Consider the following 17,671-nt stretch of genomic DNA (forward strand, 5'->3'; position numbering starts at 1 on the left):
AAACTGCTTACTTATAAACACAAATCACGTAGCGGCTTAGTTTGGTTATATGCTTGATCGTTGGAAGTAGTTGCTCACCTAACCACTAAATTAAAATTACCTGACGGATATATAATCTATATGTTTATGTGAATATATTGCAATTTCTAAGGGATTTTTACCTAAACATAAATAGTGAATCCAACTGGCTATTTATGTAAAGATTCCTTTTCCTATTCGGCCCATGGTCAATTAGTCATCTCCTGTTACTTAGCCTGCCAAATGTTTATCCTGCCCTTTGTTGATGCTTTTATCTGCTGTTTGAGCCTTTAACGGAGGCACATTTAACTTTACAATATTCCAATTTCTATTTGGTTTGCTCTTGTTTCAAAGGAGAAGATAATTTTAGCTCAAACAACGTTGGAATTCAAGATTAATACTCCAATAAGAAATACAAGCATTGGTTTAGAATAAAGTAGAAAAACAATCAAGAAGCCGGCTGTAGCAGAAGATGTTCTTCAGCAAAACTCTGTGGTAGTATAAAACAAAATTATTTAAATAATTTGTGACAGTGTTCACTTCCAATATAGATAACCATAAATGCTCAGTTACCATGCTCTATCCATTTAATTACTTCCTCAATGTTTGTAATATGTATTCAGCATAAAGATCCCTGCACAAATATTACAAAAGTGCAAATATATTAATTAACCTCTTGTGAACATAAAATCTTGTTCATACTAATATAGTTTAAATTAGCATATTAAAATGTGCATTCTGATTTGGATCATACATGGAGTACTGGATGGCCTCAACGGCAGTATTTGGAGCCAGAAAGTCGTTAACAGCAACCTCTTTGTTCTCATTCTTCTTGTCTAACGAGCAGTCAAGGAAATTATACATATTTTATATATATTCATAGATATAGTTAATTAAGATATTAGAAGGATACAATCTTCAAAGAATCTGCGGATTTCAGCGAGACGGTGAGGGGGAAGCTGGTTAATATTAGTGTAGTGGCGATATTCTGGATCGTCAGCACACACTGCTATGATTTTATCATCCTTCTCTCCCTAGATTTATAAAGAAATTTTTGTTAGCGTTGGTTTTTATTGAGAATTTAATACTAAGTATTAACCCTGAGGACTAAAATAGGAACCTGATCGATCATAGGCATCAGTCCGATGGCTCTAGCTCGAAGGAAACAACCTGGGAGGACAGGTTCCTGTTGAAAAAAGTTAGTTAATTTGTTCAATATAAGGCTATCACAAATCCAACTGAACTTGAATATTTTTGCCTGTTTTGTGAATAAAGGCATTCATTTAATTTACCTACCTGCATAAGGACTAATACATCCATAGGGTCACTATCTTCACATAGCGTTCGAGGAATAAAGCCATAATTCTGAGGGTAAACAACTGATGAATATAGCACCCGATCAACCTGTTCATATGTGTAAAAGAATTAGATAAGGGACCCGGGTTCAATTCCCGGCAACAGAAAATCCTTTTGAAAGGGAGTCTCGGCATAACTGGTAAAGTTGTTGCCATATGACCAGGAGGTCACGGGTTCGAGCTCTGGAAACAGCCCCTTGCAGAAGCGCAGGATAAGACTGCATACAATAGACCCATATGGTCCAACCCTTTCCCAGACCCCGCGCATAACAGAAGCTTAGTGCACTTGTCTGCCTTTTTTAAAGTAATGTGTAATGCAAAGCTAGTGTTCTTACATAATTCTATCTCATCATTCTGGCATTACCTTAATGAGACCAGTTTTCTTGTCAAGCTCGTACTTGACTTTGCTTCCTTTTGTTATCTCAATGACCTGTAAAGATGGAATGTATAGGTCACGTAGCCAAATCACAGTTTCATTTCAAGTTAATTAAATAAATAAGCCCTTTCTTAGAACTTCCTACAAAGAAGACACCCAATTTCTTTTCCCTTCACCCTTTCATAATCATCATTAAAAAGGGAGGAAGAAAAGGCTGCAATTAAATAAGGAGGCTGTCTGTCATTTGTCTGTGGATGCAGGGGCGGAGGTAGCATCGCGTTTACGAGTTCGGCCGTACTCAATAACTTAGGTCCAAAATATATATTTCTCTAAACAAATGAATTAAAAATGTACAAATTATTAAATTAGAACCCAATAAATTAACAAGATTAAAATCCCGAACCTAGGGGCGGATTTAGGGGGGGCAAGGGTGTTCACCCGAACACCCTTCGTCGAAACATTACACTGTATATATAAGGCAAAATCTGTTTTTTATCTCTATATATTATGTTTTGAACACCCTAAACACAATCCAAAAGTGTAGTTTAGTGGTCAAGGCGGTTCAAAATCTACATAAGGTCATGAGTTCAATTCTCACTAGCTAAAAAAAAAAAATTTGAACCCCCTTCGTGGAGATCCTGCCTCAGCCACTGCCCGAACCCATTAGCTTCAAATCTTGGCTCAAGTATTTGATGAGTGTGGATCATTTCATGACATGAGGGTTCACATATAAATATCAAGCCAAATTGATAGATTTGTGGCATTTTTTTCACTGCATGTAATTTCATTTTTCTACGTACATTAGTTGAACTCAAGTTGATGCATGAAGAAATTTGTAGAATTGTAGTATATCAGCAGTAACAAGGCAGAGTAATTTAGTGTACTCACAACATTGAAAATGTTTGGAGCTTCAGGTCCTATATATAAAAAGGAATGATCAGATCTAACTGTCAAAATTGCGAAACACTGAATAATGACAAATGAGAGAGTAGATGTAGCTACCTATCTCGAGGTCATGCCAAGGATGGGCAGCAACAGATCTTCTGGACAAAGATGAAAGGATCCTCTCATTCAAACGAGGGGTTTGTCTTTGTTGATCACCTGCTTCATTGCTCATGTTTCCTACTAAACTAAGACAATTAATCCAATGCACGATGGATTTGTACGCATTGAAAAAACCTCTTTGGCTACATACACGAAATCATCACAAAACTAAATAAAAATTGTTACTCCTTACAAGCATTAATTTGTCCACATTTCACTTTTAGAATGTCACAAAAATATTGCATATCCAATAAACGATTAACTTATGGAAAGAAAAGCAAGAACGAGGGGAGGAAATTGATGAAGAGAGAAATGATCAAGTCTCTTACCTTGGATTGAAAGAAAGATGAAGATGAAGATGAAATAGATGGTAGAAAGATATATATGAAATTAATCGAGTGGAGAAGTTTCGTAACGCAAAGTGATATGCATACAAAATATAGTTTAGATATATAAGTTTGAAAGCAGGCCATGTGTGGGTTGGTATACATCCCCTTTCCCTTGAAGCCTTCAAAGACCCTCCTTAATTTCCTCGTTCCTTTCCTTCTTTTAATGTCTTCCATTTCTTTTTCGATTTGCGCGGGTCCCCTCTCTCACTCTATCTACACTGATCAAACCTGTTTAACTTACATAGTTAAAAATAAGAATATACATATTATTGTAAATATTCAATGCGAATAAATTTTTACCTTTTGAGACTCTGGTTATGCTTTCGTGCATAGCACAGGTAGGTTCTATGTGGCCATACATAGTATTCTTATGATCCAGAAACGCCAAGAAATGTCGTTAGTCATGGTAAGTCGTGAGTATTGCTCGCAAGGTAGTATCTGATGGTTCCATCAATTTGTAGGCCAATCGGAGCACGTCAATCGAACTTAGGGAAATAATCATGTATATACATATACGAAAAATGGACATAATCATTAATTCCTGTTTAATGACCCTGAAATGCCAAAAGCGACGTTAGTCATGGTGGCTATTGCTCACAAGACAGTATCTGATGGTTTTATCAATTCTTGATCAATTAGAGTTCGCCAGACAAATTCAGGAAAACCATTATATATATACAGACACAAAAAAAATGGACATAATTATGGCGGGGTGATGACTATGATTCCTTAGGTCATTTTTGATGGCTTGAAAATTTTTTAGGCGATCGGGATCCGGGAGCCCGGACCCACGCAGATGGCGTGGGCTATAGCACGTGAAAATTTGGGAATCGAACAGAATTCTAGTTTTATGGTCGTAAAACGCCAAAAAAGAGGAATGGTCATAGCAAGATGGTGACTATGGTTCCTTAGGTCGTTTTTGATGGCCTGGAAATTTTTTAGGCGATCCAGGTTCGGGGTCCTAGGACTACGCGGAAAGCATAGGCTATATCACACTATGAGAATCGAGTGGAATTCCTTTTTATGCGGTAAAATGCCAAAAAATGAGAACCAGTCATGGCGTGGCAGTGACTATGGTCTCGTAGGTTGTTTTTGATGGCCCCGAAGACTTTTAGGCCTTCTGGGTCCGGGGGCCAGGCCCACGTGGAAAGGCATGGGCTATAGCACACGAAATGGGAATCAGGTACAATTCTAGTTTTAAGGTCGTAAAATACCAAAAACGAGAAACGGTCATGGTAGGGCAGTGACTATTGTTCCTTAAGTCATTTTGGATGGTCCGAAAAGCTTTTAGGTGAGCCAGGTCCGGGTGTCGGGCCCATGCAAAAGGCATGGGCTATTGTATACGAAAATATGGGAATCAGACGGAATTCTAGTTTTATAGCTGTAAAACGCTAAAAAATGAGGAAAGGCGATGACTATGATTTCTTAGGTCTTTTTTAATGGTCTAAAAAAATTTATGCGAACCGAAGTCTGGAGCCTGGGCCCACGCGGAAGGTGTGGGCTATAGCACATGAAAATTTGGGAATCGGGCCGAATTCCAGTTTTATGGCCGTAAAACGCAAAAAATGACGAACAATAATAGCAGGATGGTGTCTATGGTTCCTTAGTTCGTTTTTGATGGCCCAAAAAAATTTTAGGCAATCCGGGTCCGAAGGCCCGGGCACATGCAGAAATCATGGGCTATAGCACACGAAAACCGGGCAGAATTCCAGTTTTCTGGCCGTAAAATGCAAAAAAATGAGGAACGGTCTTAGCGGGGCAGTCATTGTGGTTCCTTAGATCTTTTTTGTGGCCCGGTAAAATTTTAGGCGATCCGAGTTCGGAGTCTAGACCCACACAGAAGGCGTGGGCTTATAGCATACGAAAATATGAGAATAGGGTGGAATTCAAGTTTTATGGACGTAAAATACCAGAAAATGAGGAACGGTCTTGGAGGGGAGGGAGGAGACTATGCTTACTTAGGTCGTTTTTGATGTCCCAAAATTTTTTCAACCGATCCGGGTTCGAGGGCCTGGGCCCTCGCGGAATGCGTGCGCTATTGCACACTAAAATATGGGAATCAGGAAGAATTCCAATTTTATGATCGTAAAATAAGAAAAACTAAGGAAGGGTGAAGGCGGGTGGTTTCTTAGGTTGTTTTTTATGGCCTATACAATTTTTAGGCGATCCCAATTTGGGGGCTCAGGCCCTCGCGGACGGCGTGTGATATAGTACACGAAAATATAAAAATCGAGTGAAATTCTAGTTTTATGGCCGTAAAACGCCAAAAAATGAGGAACGATCATGGCGGGACAGTGACTATATTTTAGTAGGTTGTCTTTGATGGCCCGGAAATTTTTTAGGCGATCCATGTTCTAGGGGCCTGGGCGCACACGTAAGGCATGGGCTATAACACATGAAAATATGAGAATCAAGCGGAATTCAAGAGCCCGGGCCCACGTGGAAGGCGTGGGCTATAGCACACGAAAATATGAAAATCAGGCAGAATTTCAGTTTTATGGCCGTAAAATGCGGAAAAATTAGGAACGAACATGGAAAGGATCTGACTATGGTTTCTTAGGTCATTTTGGATGGCTCAAAATTTTTTTAGGAGATCCGGGTCCGAGAGCCCGGGTCCATACAGAAGTGTGGGCTATAACACACGAAAATATGGGAATATGATGGAATTCCAGTTTTATTACCGTAAAATACAAAAAAAAACAAAAAACGGTTAGGGTAGCGAGGTTACTATGGTTCCTTAGGTCATTTTTTATGGTTGGAAAATTTTTTAGGCGATCCAGATCCAAGAGCCCGACCCAGATCGGGAAAAATTCTAGTTTTATGGCCGTAAAATGCAAAACAAAATGAGAAATGGTCATGGCGGGGAGGTGTCTATGGTTCCTTAGGTCATTTTGGATGGCCTGAATTTTTTTTAGGCGATATGGTTCCAGGGGCCCGAGCTCACGCGAAAGGTATGCACTATAGCATACAAAAATATGGGAATCGGGCGAAATTCCAGTTTTATGGCCTTAAAACACCAAAAAACGAGGAACAATCATGGCGTGGCGGTGAATATGGTTTCTTAGGTCATTTTTTATGGTTAGAAAAATTTTAAAACAATCTGGATCAAGGATCCCGGGTCCACGCGGAAGACGCGAGCTATATCACATGAAAATATAGGAATCTGGCGTAATTCTAGTTTTATGGCCATAAAACGCCAAAAATTGAGGAACGATCATGGCGGAGCGGTGACTTTGATTCCTTAGGTCGTATTTGATGTCCTAAACATATTTTAGGCAATCCGAGTCTGTAGGCCCGGGCCCATGGCGGAAGGCGTGCGCTATAGCACACGAAAATATGGGAATCAGACGGAATTCCAGTTTTATGGTCGTAAAATATCAAAAAATGAGAAACAGACTTGGCGGGGCAGTGACTATGGTTCCTTAGGTCGTTCTTGATGGCCCAAAAAAATTTAGGCAATCCGGGTCCGGGGGCCCGAGCCCACGCGGAAGGCGTAGCTTATAACACACGAAAATATGAGAATCTGGCGGATCTCCAGTTTTATGGCCGTAAAACACCAAAAAACCAAGAACGGTCTTGGCAGGGAGGTAACTATGGTTCCTTAGGTCGTATTTGACATCCTAGAAAAATGTTAGGCGATCAGGGTTCGAGGGACCGGGCCCACGACAGTAGACGTGGGCTATAGCACATGAAAATATGGGAACCCGTCGGAATTTTAGTTTTATTGTCGTAAAACGCTAAAAAATGAGGAACGGTCATGGCGGCCGGTAAAAATTTGTTCCTTAGGTCGTATTTGACGTCCCGAATTTTTTTTTTTCCGATCCAGGTCCGGGGCCCTGGACCCACGGCGGAAGGCATGGGCTATAACACATGAAAATATGTGAATCGGGCGGAATTCCAATTTTATGACCGTAAAACGCCAAAACCCAAGGATCGGTCATGGCTGGGCGGTGAATATTGTTCCTTAGATCGTATTTTACATCCCAAATTTGTTTTAGGCAATCCGGGACCGGGGTTCTGGTCCCACGGCGGAAGGCATGGACTATAGAATACGGAAATATAGGAATTAGGCAGAAATTCTAGTTTTATGGCCGTAAAATACCAATAAATAAGGAACGTTCATGGAGGGCGGTCAGAATTTGATCATTAGGTCATATTTGACATTAACAAAAAAATTTAGGCAATCTGGGTCTGGTATCCCGGGCCACGGCGGAAGGCACGAAAATATGTATATCGGGCGGAATTCCACTTTTATGACCGTAAAATGCCAAAAAACAAGGAACGGTCATGGCGGGGTGGAGACTATAGTTCCTTAGGTTGTATTTGACGTCCTGGAAAATTTTTAGGCGATCCGGAACTGGCGGCCCGGGCCCACGACAGAAGGCGTGGGTGATAGTACAGGAAAATATGGGAATCTAGCGGAATTCTAGTGTTATGCCCGTAAAATACCAAAAAATGAGGAACGATCTTGGCATGGAGGACAAAATTTGTTTCTTAGGTCGTATTTGATATCCCAAAAACCTTTTAGGTGATCAAGGTTGGGGGCGGTCCCAAGACGGAAGGCGTGGGCTATAGCACACAAAAATATGGATATCGGGCGGAATTCCAGTTTTATAGTCGTAAAATGCCAAAAAATAAGGAAATGTCATGGTGGGGCAGTGACTATGGTTCCTTAGGTCGTATTTGACGTCCAAAATATTTTTTGGCAATCCAGGTGCGGGGGGCCAGGCCCACAACGGAAGGCCTGGGCTATAGCACATGAAAATATGGGAATTGGGCGGAATTCCAGTTTTATGGCCGTAAAACGCTAAAAAAATGAGGAACGGTAATAGAGGGTCGGTGACTATGGTTCCTTCGGTCGTATTTGATGTCCAAAATTTTTTTAGGCTATCTGGGTCTGGGGGCTCAGGCCCTTGGTGGATGGCGTAGGCTATGGCACATGAAAATATGAGAATCAGGCGGAATTCCAATTTTATGGTCGTAAAATGCCAAAACCTGAGGAACGGTCATGGCGGGGCAGTTAAAATTAGTTCCTTAGGTCGTATTTGACGTAACAAAATTTTTTTAGGCGATCCGGGTCTGAGGGCCCGGGCCACGGCGGAAGGCATGTGATATAGCACACAAAAATATGGATATCAGACGGAATTTCAACTTTACGGCCATAAAATGCCAAAAATGAGGAATGGCCATGGCAGGGCCGTGACTATAGTTCCTAAGGTCGTATTTGATGTCTCGAAAAACTTTTAGATGATCCGGGTCTGGGGGCCTGGGCCTACGGTGGAAGATGTAAACTATAGCATACGAAAATATGGGAATCTGGCGGATATTCCAATTTAATGGTCGTAAAACTCCCAAATATTAGGAGAGGTCATGGAGCGGTGGTCAAAATTTGTTCCTTAGGTCGTATGTGATGTCCCAAATTTTTTTTAGGCGATTCGGGTCCAGGGGCTCGGGCCCACGGCGGAAGGAGTGGGTTGTAGCACACGAAAATATGGGAATCAGGCAGAATTCCAGTTTTATGGCCGTAACATGCCAAAAAATGAGTAACGGCCATGGAGGGGCGGTGACTATGGTTCTATAGGTCGTATTTGAGGTCCCAAAATTTTTTTTTAGGCGATCCAGACCCATGGCTGAAGGCGTGGGCTATAGCACATGAAAATATGGGAATCAGGCAGAATTCCAGTTTTATGGCTGTAAAACACCAAAAAATGAGGAATGGTCATGGCGTGGTGGTCAAAACTTGTTCCATAGGTCATATTTTATGTTTCGGAAAATTTTAGGTGATCCGGGTCTGGGGGACCGGGCCCACAGCGAAAGGCGTGGGCTATAGCATACGAAAAATGGATATCGTGCGGAATTCTAGTTTTAGGGCCGTAAAATGCCAAAAAAAGAGGAATGGTCATGGAAGGTCGGTGACTATGGTTCCTTAGGTTGTATTTAACATCCCTGAAAAGGTTTTAAATGATTCGGGTTCGGGTGCATGGGCCCAAGGCGAAAGTCGTGGGCTATAGCGTACAAAATATTGGAATCGAGCGAAATTCCAATTTTATGACTGTAAAACACCAAAAATCGAGGAACTATTATGTATAGGTGGTCAAAATTTGTTCCTTAGGTCGCATTTGACGTCCTAGAAATTTTTTAGGCGATCCAGGTCCTGGGGCCCGAGCCCACAGCGGAAGGCATGGGCTATAACACACGAAAATATGGGAATCGGGCAGAATTCCAATTTTATGGCCGTAAAATGCCAAAAAACAAGGAACGGTGATGGCGAGGCGGTGACTATGGTTCTGTGGCTCGCCAGCCGCTTCTGCAAAAATTGCGCACCTGCGCTTCAAATTACGCTTTTGCGTGGCCACATCTGCGAGAAAAGTTCCGCAGATGCAGTTACACCAGATGACTGGTGCCCAGTTTTTGCAGCCACTGTTTTTGTGCATTCCAAAACCTCAAACTCCTCAATTCAACTCCAAAAGGTCTGAAACTTGGCAGATTAGTCAAAAATAATATTCTAAGCTATTCTAAAAAAAATTCAAAAACGACTAAAATTTTTGAAAAACAACGGGTTGCTTCCCACCAAGCACCGCATTTAACATCGTGGCACGACGCGAATCAACTTTACCACTTTTTCCGCCACTTGGACGATATGAATTGGGCACCTAACTTGGAATCAATCTTGTGACCACGAGCGGTGGGGGGTGGTAAGTTGATGATAAAGCCAAACTTTAATTTCTTCATTTTGCATTTCTTGGCTTTCATATGAAGGATGTCATTTTGCTTTCTAGTTCCCTCAAATTGTAAGATGTATGGCCTTTGTCTTTCATCGTCGCAATCCTTCATTGACTCGTGTAGTTCAATTCTCATATCACCACATAATTTCAATGTTGAAAAATTCTTGGAATGTGACATCAACCCTCCAAATTGCAATTCTTCCCGAATTTTGACATCCTCTTTTTCCCCGGACTAGAGTCAATTTCAACCATATTTTTATTTACATCGGTTGACTCTAATTCCATATTTTTCTTGGCATCACAAACACTCATGGAGTCGGTTGGCAGATGTTCAATTCTTGATTCCTCAAAGTAAAGCTCACTTTCTTCCTCGTAGTCGGACTCTTCTTGACTTCTTTCCACACTCTCAAGTTGGTGGGTATAGTGAGCCTCAACCAATATTTTCATTTGATCTTCCAAAGTGTGGATACCCTCATCGTTTTGAGTCAAGCCTTGTTTCAAGTCCTCGAGTGCCAAGCTTTGCTTCTCCTTATTTTCAAGAATGGCCTCCAACATGAGCATTATCTTCTCATTTTGAGCATTTGAGAGTTCTGCTTGGTTTGGATCAAGTACCAAGGAAGGATTTTCGGTTTCAACCTCCAAGGAGGATTCTTGGCTATCATTAACTTCCGAGGCTTTATGGACCTCTAAAGCTTCAAGCATTTCTCCCATTTGTGAGTGCAACCTTTCAAGCGCCAAGTCATTTTGGAGACTATTTTCCAAAAGCTCCTCCAAGGCACTTTGCTCTTTGTTTCCTCCTTCAAGTAGGTACTCCAACATAAGCTTATACTCTCCATTTTGACCATGCGCAACTTCCTCCATATCCCTATAATTGCCATCACAAAAAGTAGACTTATCATAATGGGGGCTTGGGAAAGGGAATGACAAATAAGCACAATACTCCCAGTGACCATTTTGACGACCACACTTATCACAAATACTCCATCATGGGCTTGAGATTTTGTGCACAATCTACCCCCGGGAGAATTTAAACAATTTTGCCACGAGTGTAGTCCTCCCCAATAAGGACAAGGGTCATCAAAGTATGAACAATTACCATCCGACCAATTTTCATTATATGATGCCATTTTTCAAAACTTAGAAAATAAACAAGAAACAAACAAGAAAAATAGGCCAAGGTAAGAAAAATAATTACACAAATACTCACAAGTTTGGACCAAAGCTCTTTCGCTTATTTCTTAAACAACCTAAATTACGCCAAATTGTTCTCTGGCAACGGCGCAAATTTTGATGACGTCCAAATCCACTACTAAAAAGTAAATGAATACGGTCGCATGTAATATAATTTACCCAACAATGAGTCGAGGTCGAATCCAACAGAGAACAATATGTAGGCGATTAGGAATATCAGAGAATTATTACTTGTTATGCAATGCCAAACACTTAGAATTGGTTTTTGAAAATATTTATATCTAAATGCGAAAATGTAAACTAACCTAGAAAGCAAGTAAAATGATCAATGGCTATAAGTATGGATGCATTAAGAATTACACTCAAGTAACGATCCAATGTATTTCACAATTTTACGAATATGAGTGAGTTTATGTTAATTAGCCTCGGGTAATAATTCTATATTAGCTTCTTCTGAAGACCAACAAGACTTTATAATTGAATTATCCCTAAAATAATTAAGAGATTAAGCACACTCGGATATGGCCACAAGTAGTTCAATCTTATCCTTAGGTAGAATCTATAAAATGAGGGTTAAAACCTCAAGTTCTTATTAATTAATCTTTTTCAACCCCAAATAATCTTTTCCAAAATTAATGCGAAGTTAATGGGAAAGTCCTAGGGTTAGCTAATCCCTTTGGAAACGTTAAAGAACAAGAATAATTAAAGAAACAATAACTCACTTCATAATAAATGAAAATCATTCAATATATAAGCACAACAAGATATTTAATACACACTTTAAATATGAATATTTCCATAAACAAGAAGTGTTGGAATAAATACTACACACTTAGATATACAATACAAAGCAAGAAAATAAAGAAATGAACATAAATGGGTAAGAAATTCTCAACCAAAAGCTTCAAATCTTCAAGACCTAAATGTGTGTGCAAACCCTAGCTTCCAAAACTTGTTCTTCTCTAGTCTTAGAGACTGAAAATAAGCCAAAGATATGTAAAAAAATCTGATAGGTCATGTATTTGTGGGTTTGGAGTTGAGAAAATGTGAAATGTCATTCCTGCCCAGGTCTGATGCCCGTTGACCGTACTTGCAGAAGGACCCTCGCAGGTGCGGCTCCGCAGATGTGGATCACCTATCGTAGATGTGAAAATTGAATGGAAACTCGCGCTCCGCAGATGCGGACATACAAGCGCAGAACCGCAGAAGTGGTTCTTGTGTTGCGTATGTGACCTAGGCAAAGTAGCTCGATTCCGCAGATGCGGACCATTGCCTCGCAGATGCGAGGTCGCTTCTGCATCCAGTCTTCCGCAGATGCGGATTCACTGAAGAATTTTGCATTGTTTCAACCCTTTTTGTCAATTCCACTTCAATTGAATTCAAATCCCTTCATGGCATCATTTAGCCGAAAATCTAAAAATACACTACATAAACAACCTCATATTATAATTAAAGGACATAAAAACTAACGAAAAGAGACTAGAATGAGTGGTAAAATCACCACTCATCACTGGCCCTTGAGGAATATCGACCCCTCCAACGATCATGTGAATCACTTGGTGTGGCTCTTCCTGCTCGTTCTGTCCATTGAACAATCAAGATACTTCATTTATTAACTGTATAAAATCTTCTATTTTATGGCCATGGGTACCATGATACTTGCATATTTAGTTTGGATTTCTCTGGTCCAGATCAGTCTGCAGAGGTCGAGGTCACCTAGTATCTTTGATACGTCCAATGGCTGGCACTATGGCGGAAGCATCTACGTTGAAGTTATATTCTGATAATTGAGGTGTTTCTTTGGATCTGGCATCCCTATCAAAACCACTCTTGCTCATGAGACCTTGTGAGCTCTGTCCCCGATCATTCCTTCAATCATTCCGAATGAGGTTGCGTACAGGGCCATTATTTCTCCAATCTCCACCGTATGGCTGATATCGGTCTCTATTCGACCGTGATTCTCGGTCAAAGTCCATTTTAACTCTTTCCACGGACCTATTAGGATAGACCGTCCCGGTTGGAGCACCTAGTTGATCATCCTCGACCCTAATCTTCGACTGATATCGATTATGTACATCGGCCCAAGTAACAGTTGGATATTCGATCAAATTCTACTTCAGCTGTTGTGAAGCTACAGAACTTAGAGCATTGAGACCTTGAGTAAAGGCTTGAACAGCCCAATCACCGGTGGCCGGTGGCAAATCCATCTGTTCCATTTGGAATCGAGACACGAATTCCCTGAGCATTTCGTTGTCTTTTTATCTTACCTTGAAAAGGTCCGACTTTCTTGTAGCAACCTTAATGGCTCTGGCGTGTGCCTTTACAAAAGAAACTACAAGCATAGCAAGCAAATCAATAGAATTAGGTGGTAAATTATAGTACCATATCATAGCACCCTTCGATAGAGTCTCCCCGAACTTCCTCAACAACACGAACTCGATCTCGTCATCTTCCAAGTTATTTCCCTTAATGGCGCACATGTACGAAGTGACGTGCTCATTTGGATCTGTTGTCCCGTTATATTTTGGGATCTCAGGCATACAGAACCTCTTGGGGATTAGCTTAGGAGCCGCACTCGGGGAGAAAGGTTTTTGGGCAAATTTTTTGGAATCCAGTCCTTTCAATACCGGTGATGTTCCCCGGGATTTGGTCGACCCTGGAATTATAAGTTTCCACTTTCTTATCATTTTCGTTGATCTTCTTTTCCCATGTCTCGATCTGCTTCTTCAGTTCCTCGAGCATCTTTACGAGAGCAGGATTGGTCTCCGGTTCTCCTCCATTCGACCTCTTTGGCACCGACTCGACTCTATGAACAATTTCTTGCGATGGCTCGATCTCGATCCTGCTTTGTGCACAATTCTGATTTTGGAGTTGTGCTATTGCAGCTTGTTGGATCTGCAACATTTCAAATATCAGTCGAAGGTTAATACCACCTTCTTCACTATTCTAGGCATTCTAATCTGTCGTTCGAGCACCTCTGCGGACGCTATTTTCAGGGTTGACTCCCAAATTCCCATTAATGGCAATATGGGAGCTAACGTCGATTGGATCCACAGTCGGAGCACCATCGGGGTTGACTGGAGGTACTTTGTTTCCTAGTGCGGCTATATTATCGTTCTCGCCATGGAGACCGAGGCCATTGTCTCCGTGTGTAGGTGCTACTTGAGAGTTTGACATATTGATCCTGGAATCAAAGACACTTCAAAGAACAAGTATAAAATAGTGTGTGTTACAAAAATTGTATTAGGCAATCACTATTATCCTTAGCCACACGGTAGGCGCCAAACTGTTTACCCTTAAAATCGGATAACAATTAAACTTATAAGTGATTTTAAGGATACGTGATTTCACTTGGCACAAACTGATAAATATAAGAATTAATAATAGGAATTACAGTAAAAATAAAACAAACCAATGTGATGGACAATTATGGCCTTCGGGCAGATTGCCCTCGAACCAACTAAACGAGCTATTGAAAGATTAAACTAAACAACAAAACTCGTAAGAGATAAAAATGTGATATATTGCTTTGATATGCGTGAATGTAAGGTGTTTACAAGTGGTTAAGACCTTCTCTATATAGTAGAGGAATTCTATTTACGGTATAATTCTAATTACAGAAGAAAATCCTATTATTAGCTAAACAACTACCCTTGATTTGATATGTCCGAGATTTCCGCCATTATCCTCGACCAGTCACGGATATATCGTCTTTCCGTTATTATGCTATCTTCAGTCTTGCTCGATATCTATCCCGTTCGATCTCGATCATTACTGGTCTCGATCTCGACAGGTACCTCGAACCCCGAACTCGATACCTTATCCTCGTATCTCGGTCCGATATACTATGGGACTGATCTTCGATCCATCCCTTTAGTCTTGGTTAATCAGTAAAATCGGGTGGGCCCGGTTTTAACCGTATACCATATATATGAATCATTTATTATTTTTTAATTAAATTTCTAATAACTATTCCAAGTTGTTACTACAGAATGTTTAACTATTTCCGATTTGTCGCCGGATCCTAGGATTTCAAATTTGTGTCATTTGCAAGAGACTAAAAAGGCACAATAGAATTGTTTAATATTTCTACAGTTGCTGCCACACAATTAACTTAAATGAAAAAAGTAACATTTCAAGTCATCTGTGTACAAAACTAGCAGCTTGGGTTACATGAAAATAATAATGCCCTTTTCATGTGAAACGACTGATGGACTTATTCTTGTGATATCACATAGCTATGGCTGAGGCCTGAGATTGCCAAGAAGCTGAGGGGACTTATTCTGTGTAAAAAGCTAGCAGCTTGTGGAGAAAGTGTCGGTGGAAAAAGCGTACATTACATATGAAAGTGACAATGCTTGATGGGTAATATGGTCATTTTTAAATTTATACGGTCTCGTTTGGTATCCGGGATTAAATTTGAGATGAGTTTATCTCACTTTTAGTTGGGATAAAATCGCCGTATAACTAATCCTGGGATTAGTTATGCAGGAATTGTAGTGTTATTTTTATCCCAATAGGAAAATGAGATAACAATCCTGGGATAACTAATTAAGTGTTGGAGTAATTAACTGTGTTATTCTTGCAAGCTAATGAGATAACACAGGCTAACTGTGTTATTCTTGCAAGCTCAACATAAGAAATGCAAAGATAATCATTAATCAAATGTATGTAGCTAAATCAAATGTTCAAGTGCATGGATTCTCAAAGTTGGAAGTTTGTAGCTCTAGATCCCTTTTAAGATTTCTCCTTAAAACATTTTAGTATTCAAAATTCTATTGAGTTACATGTTTTTACCGTACAAAAGAATTTATTGACTTCATTTATTTGTTTGTTGACATAGGACATCGTTATTGGTGGAATTGATACCTCAGTGTCAACTATTATTTGGGCATTGTTAGAAATGATGAAGAACCCAAATGTTATGGCCAAGGCTAAAAGTAAAGTGAGAAAAGTTTTTGGGGGAAAGAAAAATTATGATGAAGAATATCTTGAAAAGTTGACATATCTAAAGCAGGTGATTAAGGAAACATTAAGGCTAACCCTCCCTTTCCTCTAGGGCCTAGGGAGTGTAGCTAGCAAATAGATATTGATGGTTACACCACGCCTTATAAAACTAAAGTAATGGTCAATATATGTCACGACCCCAAACCGGACCCGGTTATGATGGCGCCTTTTGTGAAGACAAGGCCAGCCGACACAATCCTCAAATCCATATCAATAATTTTAATAGATCAATTTAAGCCTTTTTAATTAATCATATATTGCATGATGTAAATTTAAAAGAACGGTGCGGAAATAGATACAGCCCGATATCGGGGTGTCACAAGTCACGAGCATCTACTAAGGTCTAACATACAACGGAATTCTGGAAATATACTAAATATAGTCTAATGACACCTAGAGGGAGTAAAGCAGTGTTGCGGACGTCAGGCAGCTACCTCGCTAAACTCCAATGACTCTGCCTTTGCTCAACCAATACCCGTTACCGGGTGCAGAAATACCTGAATCTGCACACAAGGTGCAAGGAGTAAAGTGAGTACTCCAACTCAGTGAGTAATAAAGGTAAATGAAAGCTGAGCAGTAAGAAAACACGTAAAGTACATCAACATGCCGTATCGAGTAGTACAAAACCGGTAAGAAAGCAATGAAGCTGTGAAATCTCTTTAGCTCAGTTTAAACTTCTTTAAAAATGACTTTTTAACAGTTAAGCAATTGAATGCAAAGCAATTAAAAGAGATAAGCACAAAAAATCTGCCCATCGGCACAAATACACAATTAAACAGGTAAATGACAGGCCAATAAGAAAGGTAAACACATAAAGGTTCGCCCCTCGGGCACAATGTCAACAAATCCGCCCCTCGGGCAATATCTCAAAATAATACCAGCCCCTCGGTTATATCTCACATCACAATGATTACCCGCACTCACTGGGGGTGTGCAGACTCCTGGAGGGGCCCCTTACAGTCCAAGCGCAATATCAATCTATCTCGTGGCATCATCTCTAGGCTCTCGGCCTCATATCAACAAACTACCTCGTGGCATACATATCTCAGGCCCTCGACATCATACTCAAAATCAGTGTATCACCGCTGCGGCGTGTAACCCGACCCAAAAGTATCCTCACAACATAGGCCCTCGGCCTTACTCAGTCAAAAATCACATAAGCCACTCGGGCAACAGTAAAATAGGATGCTCAGCCCAAAATATTATTTAGAATATCATTTCAAGTGTTAAAGCAGAGTAAACATGGATGAGTTTTGAAAATAGTAGAATATAGCATGACTAAGTACACGTTTAAAGTCAAAACAGTGAGGAAATATCAATAAAAATCTCTGAAGGGTTCAAATAGTTGGCACGAGGCCCAAATATGGCATTCAGCCCAAAACATGATGATAGCAAATAGTTTTCAACCAAATACGCAGTAAAATAGTCATTTGGGATGGATAAGTCACAATCCCCAACAGTGCACGACCTCATGCTCGTCATCTAGCGTATGCATCACCTCAATATAGCACAACGATGTGCAATCCGGGATTTCATACCCTCAGGACAACATTTACAATCATTACT

At 40.4% G+C, this 17,671-nt stretch overlaps 1 protein-coding gene across 3 annotated transcripts; it reads right to left on the reverse strand.

Annotated features, from left to right (window-relative positions):
* Positions 1-382: 382 nt before the first annotated feature.
* LOC104248555 (soluble inorganic pyrophosphatase PPA1-like) lies at positions 383-3,235 on the reverse strand. Of its 3 annotated transcripts, XM_070165633.1 has the most exons (10): positions 3,123-3,235; positions 2,752-2,871; positions 2,638-2,666; positions 1,738-1,803; positions 1,315-1,422; positions 1,139-1,204; positions 932-1,052; positions 773-854; positions 592-652; positions 383-508 (listed from the first exon to the last, which is right to left on the reverse strand). In XM_070165633.1, exons 2-9 carry the CDS (start codon positions 2,864-2,866, stop codon positions 610-612), a joined length of 630 nt encoding a protein of 209 aa, XP_070021734.1. In that variant the 5' UTR covers positions 2,867-2,871; positions 3,123-3,235; the 3' UTR covers positions 383-508; positions 592-609. The 3 variants fall into 3 exon arrangements, with proteins under 3 accessions (XP_070021734.1, XP_009803145.1, XP_009803138.1); XM_009804843.2 differs by having other exon boundaries at positions 383-652; XM_009804836.2 differs by having other exon boundaries at positions 383-652; positions 2,752-2,874.
* Between the last annotated feature and the right edge of the window lie 14,436 nt (positions 3,236-17,671).

The sequence above is a fragment of the Nicotiana sylvestris genome, unplaced genomic scaffold, assembly GCF_000393655.2.
Source record: "Nicotiana sylvestris unplaced genomic scaffold, ASM39365v2 Un00002, whole genome shotgun sequence".
Taxonomy (NCBI): domain Eukaryota; kingdom Viridiplantae; phylum Streptophyta; class Magnoliopsida; order Solanales; family Solanaceae; genus Nicotiana; species Nicotiana sylvestris.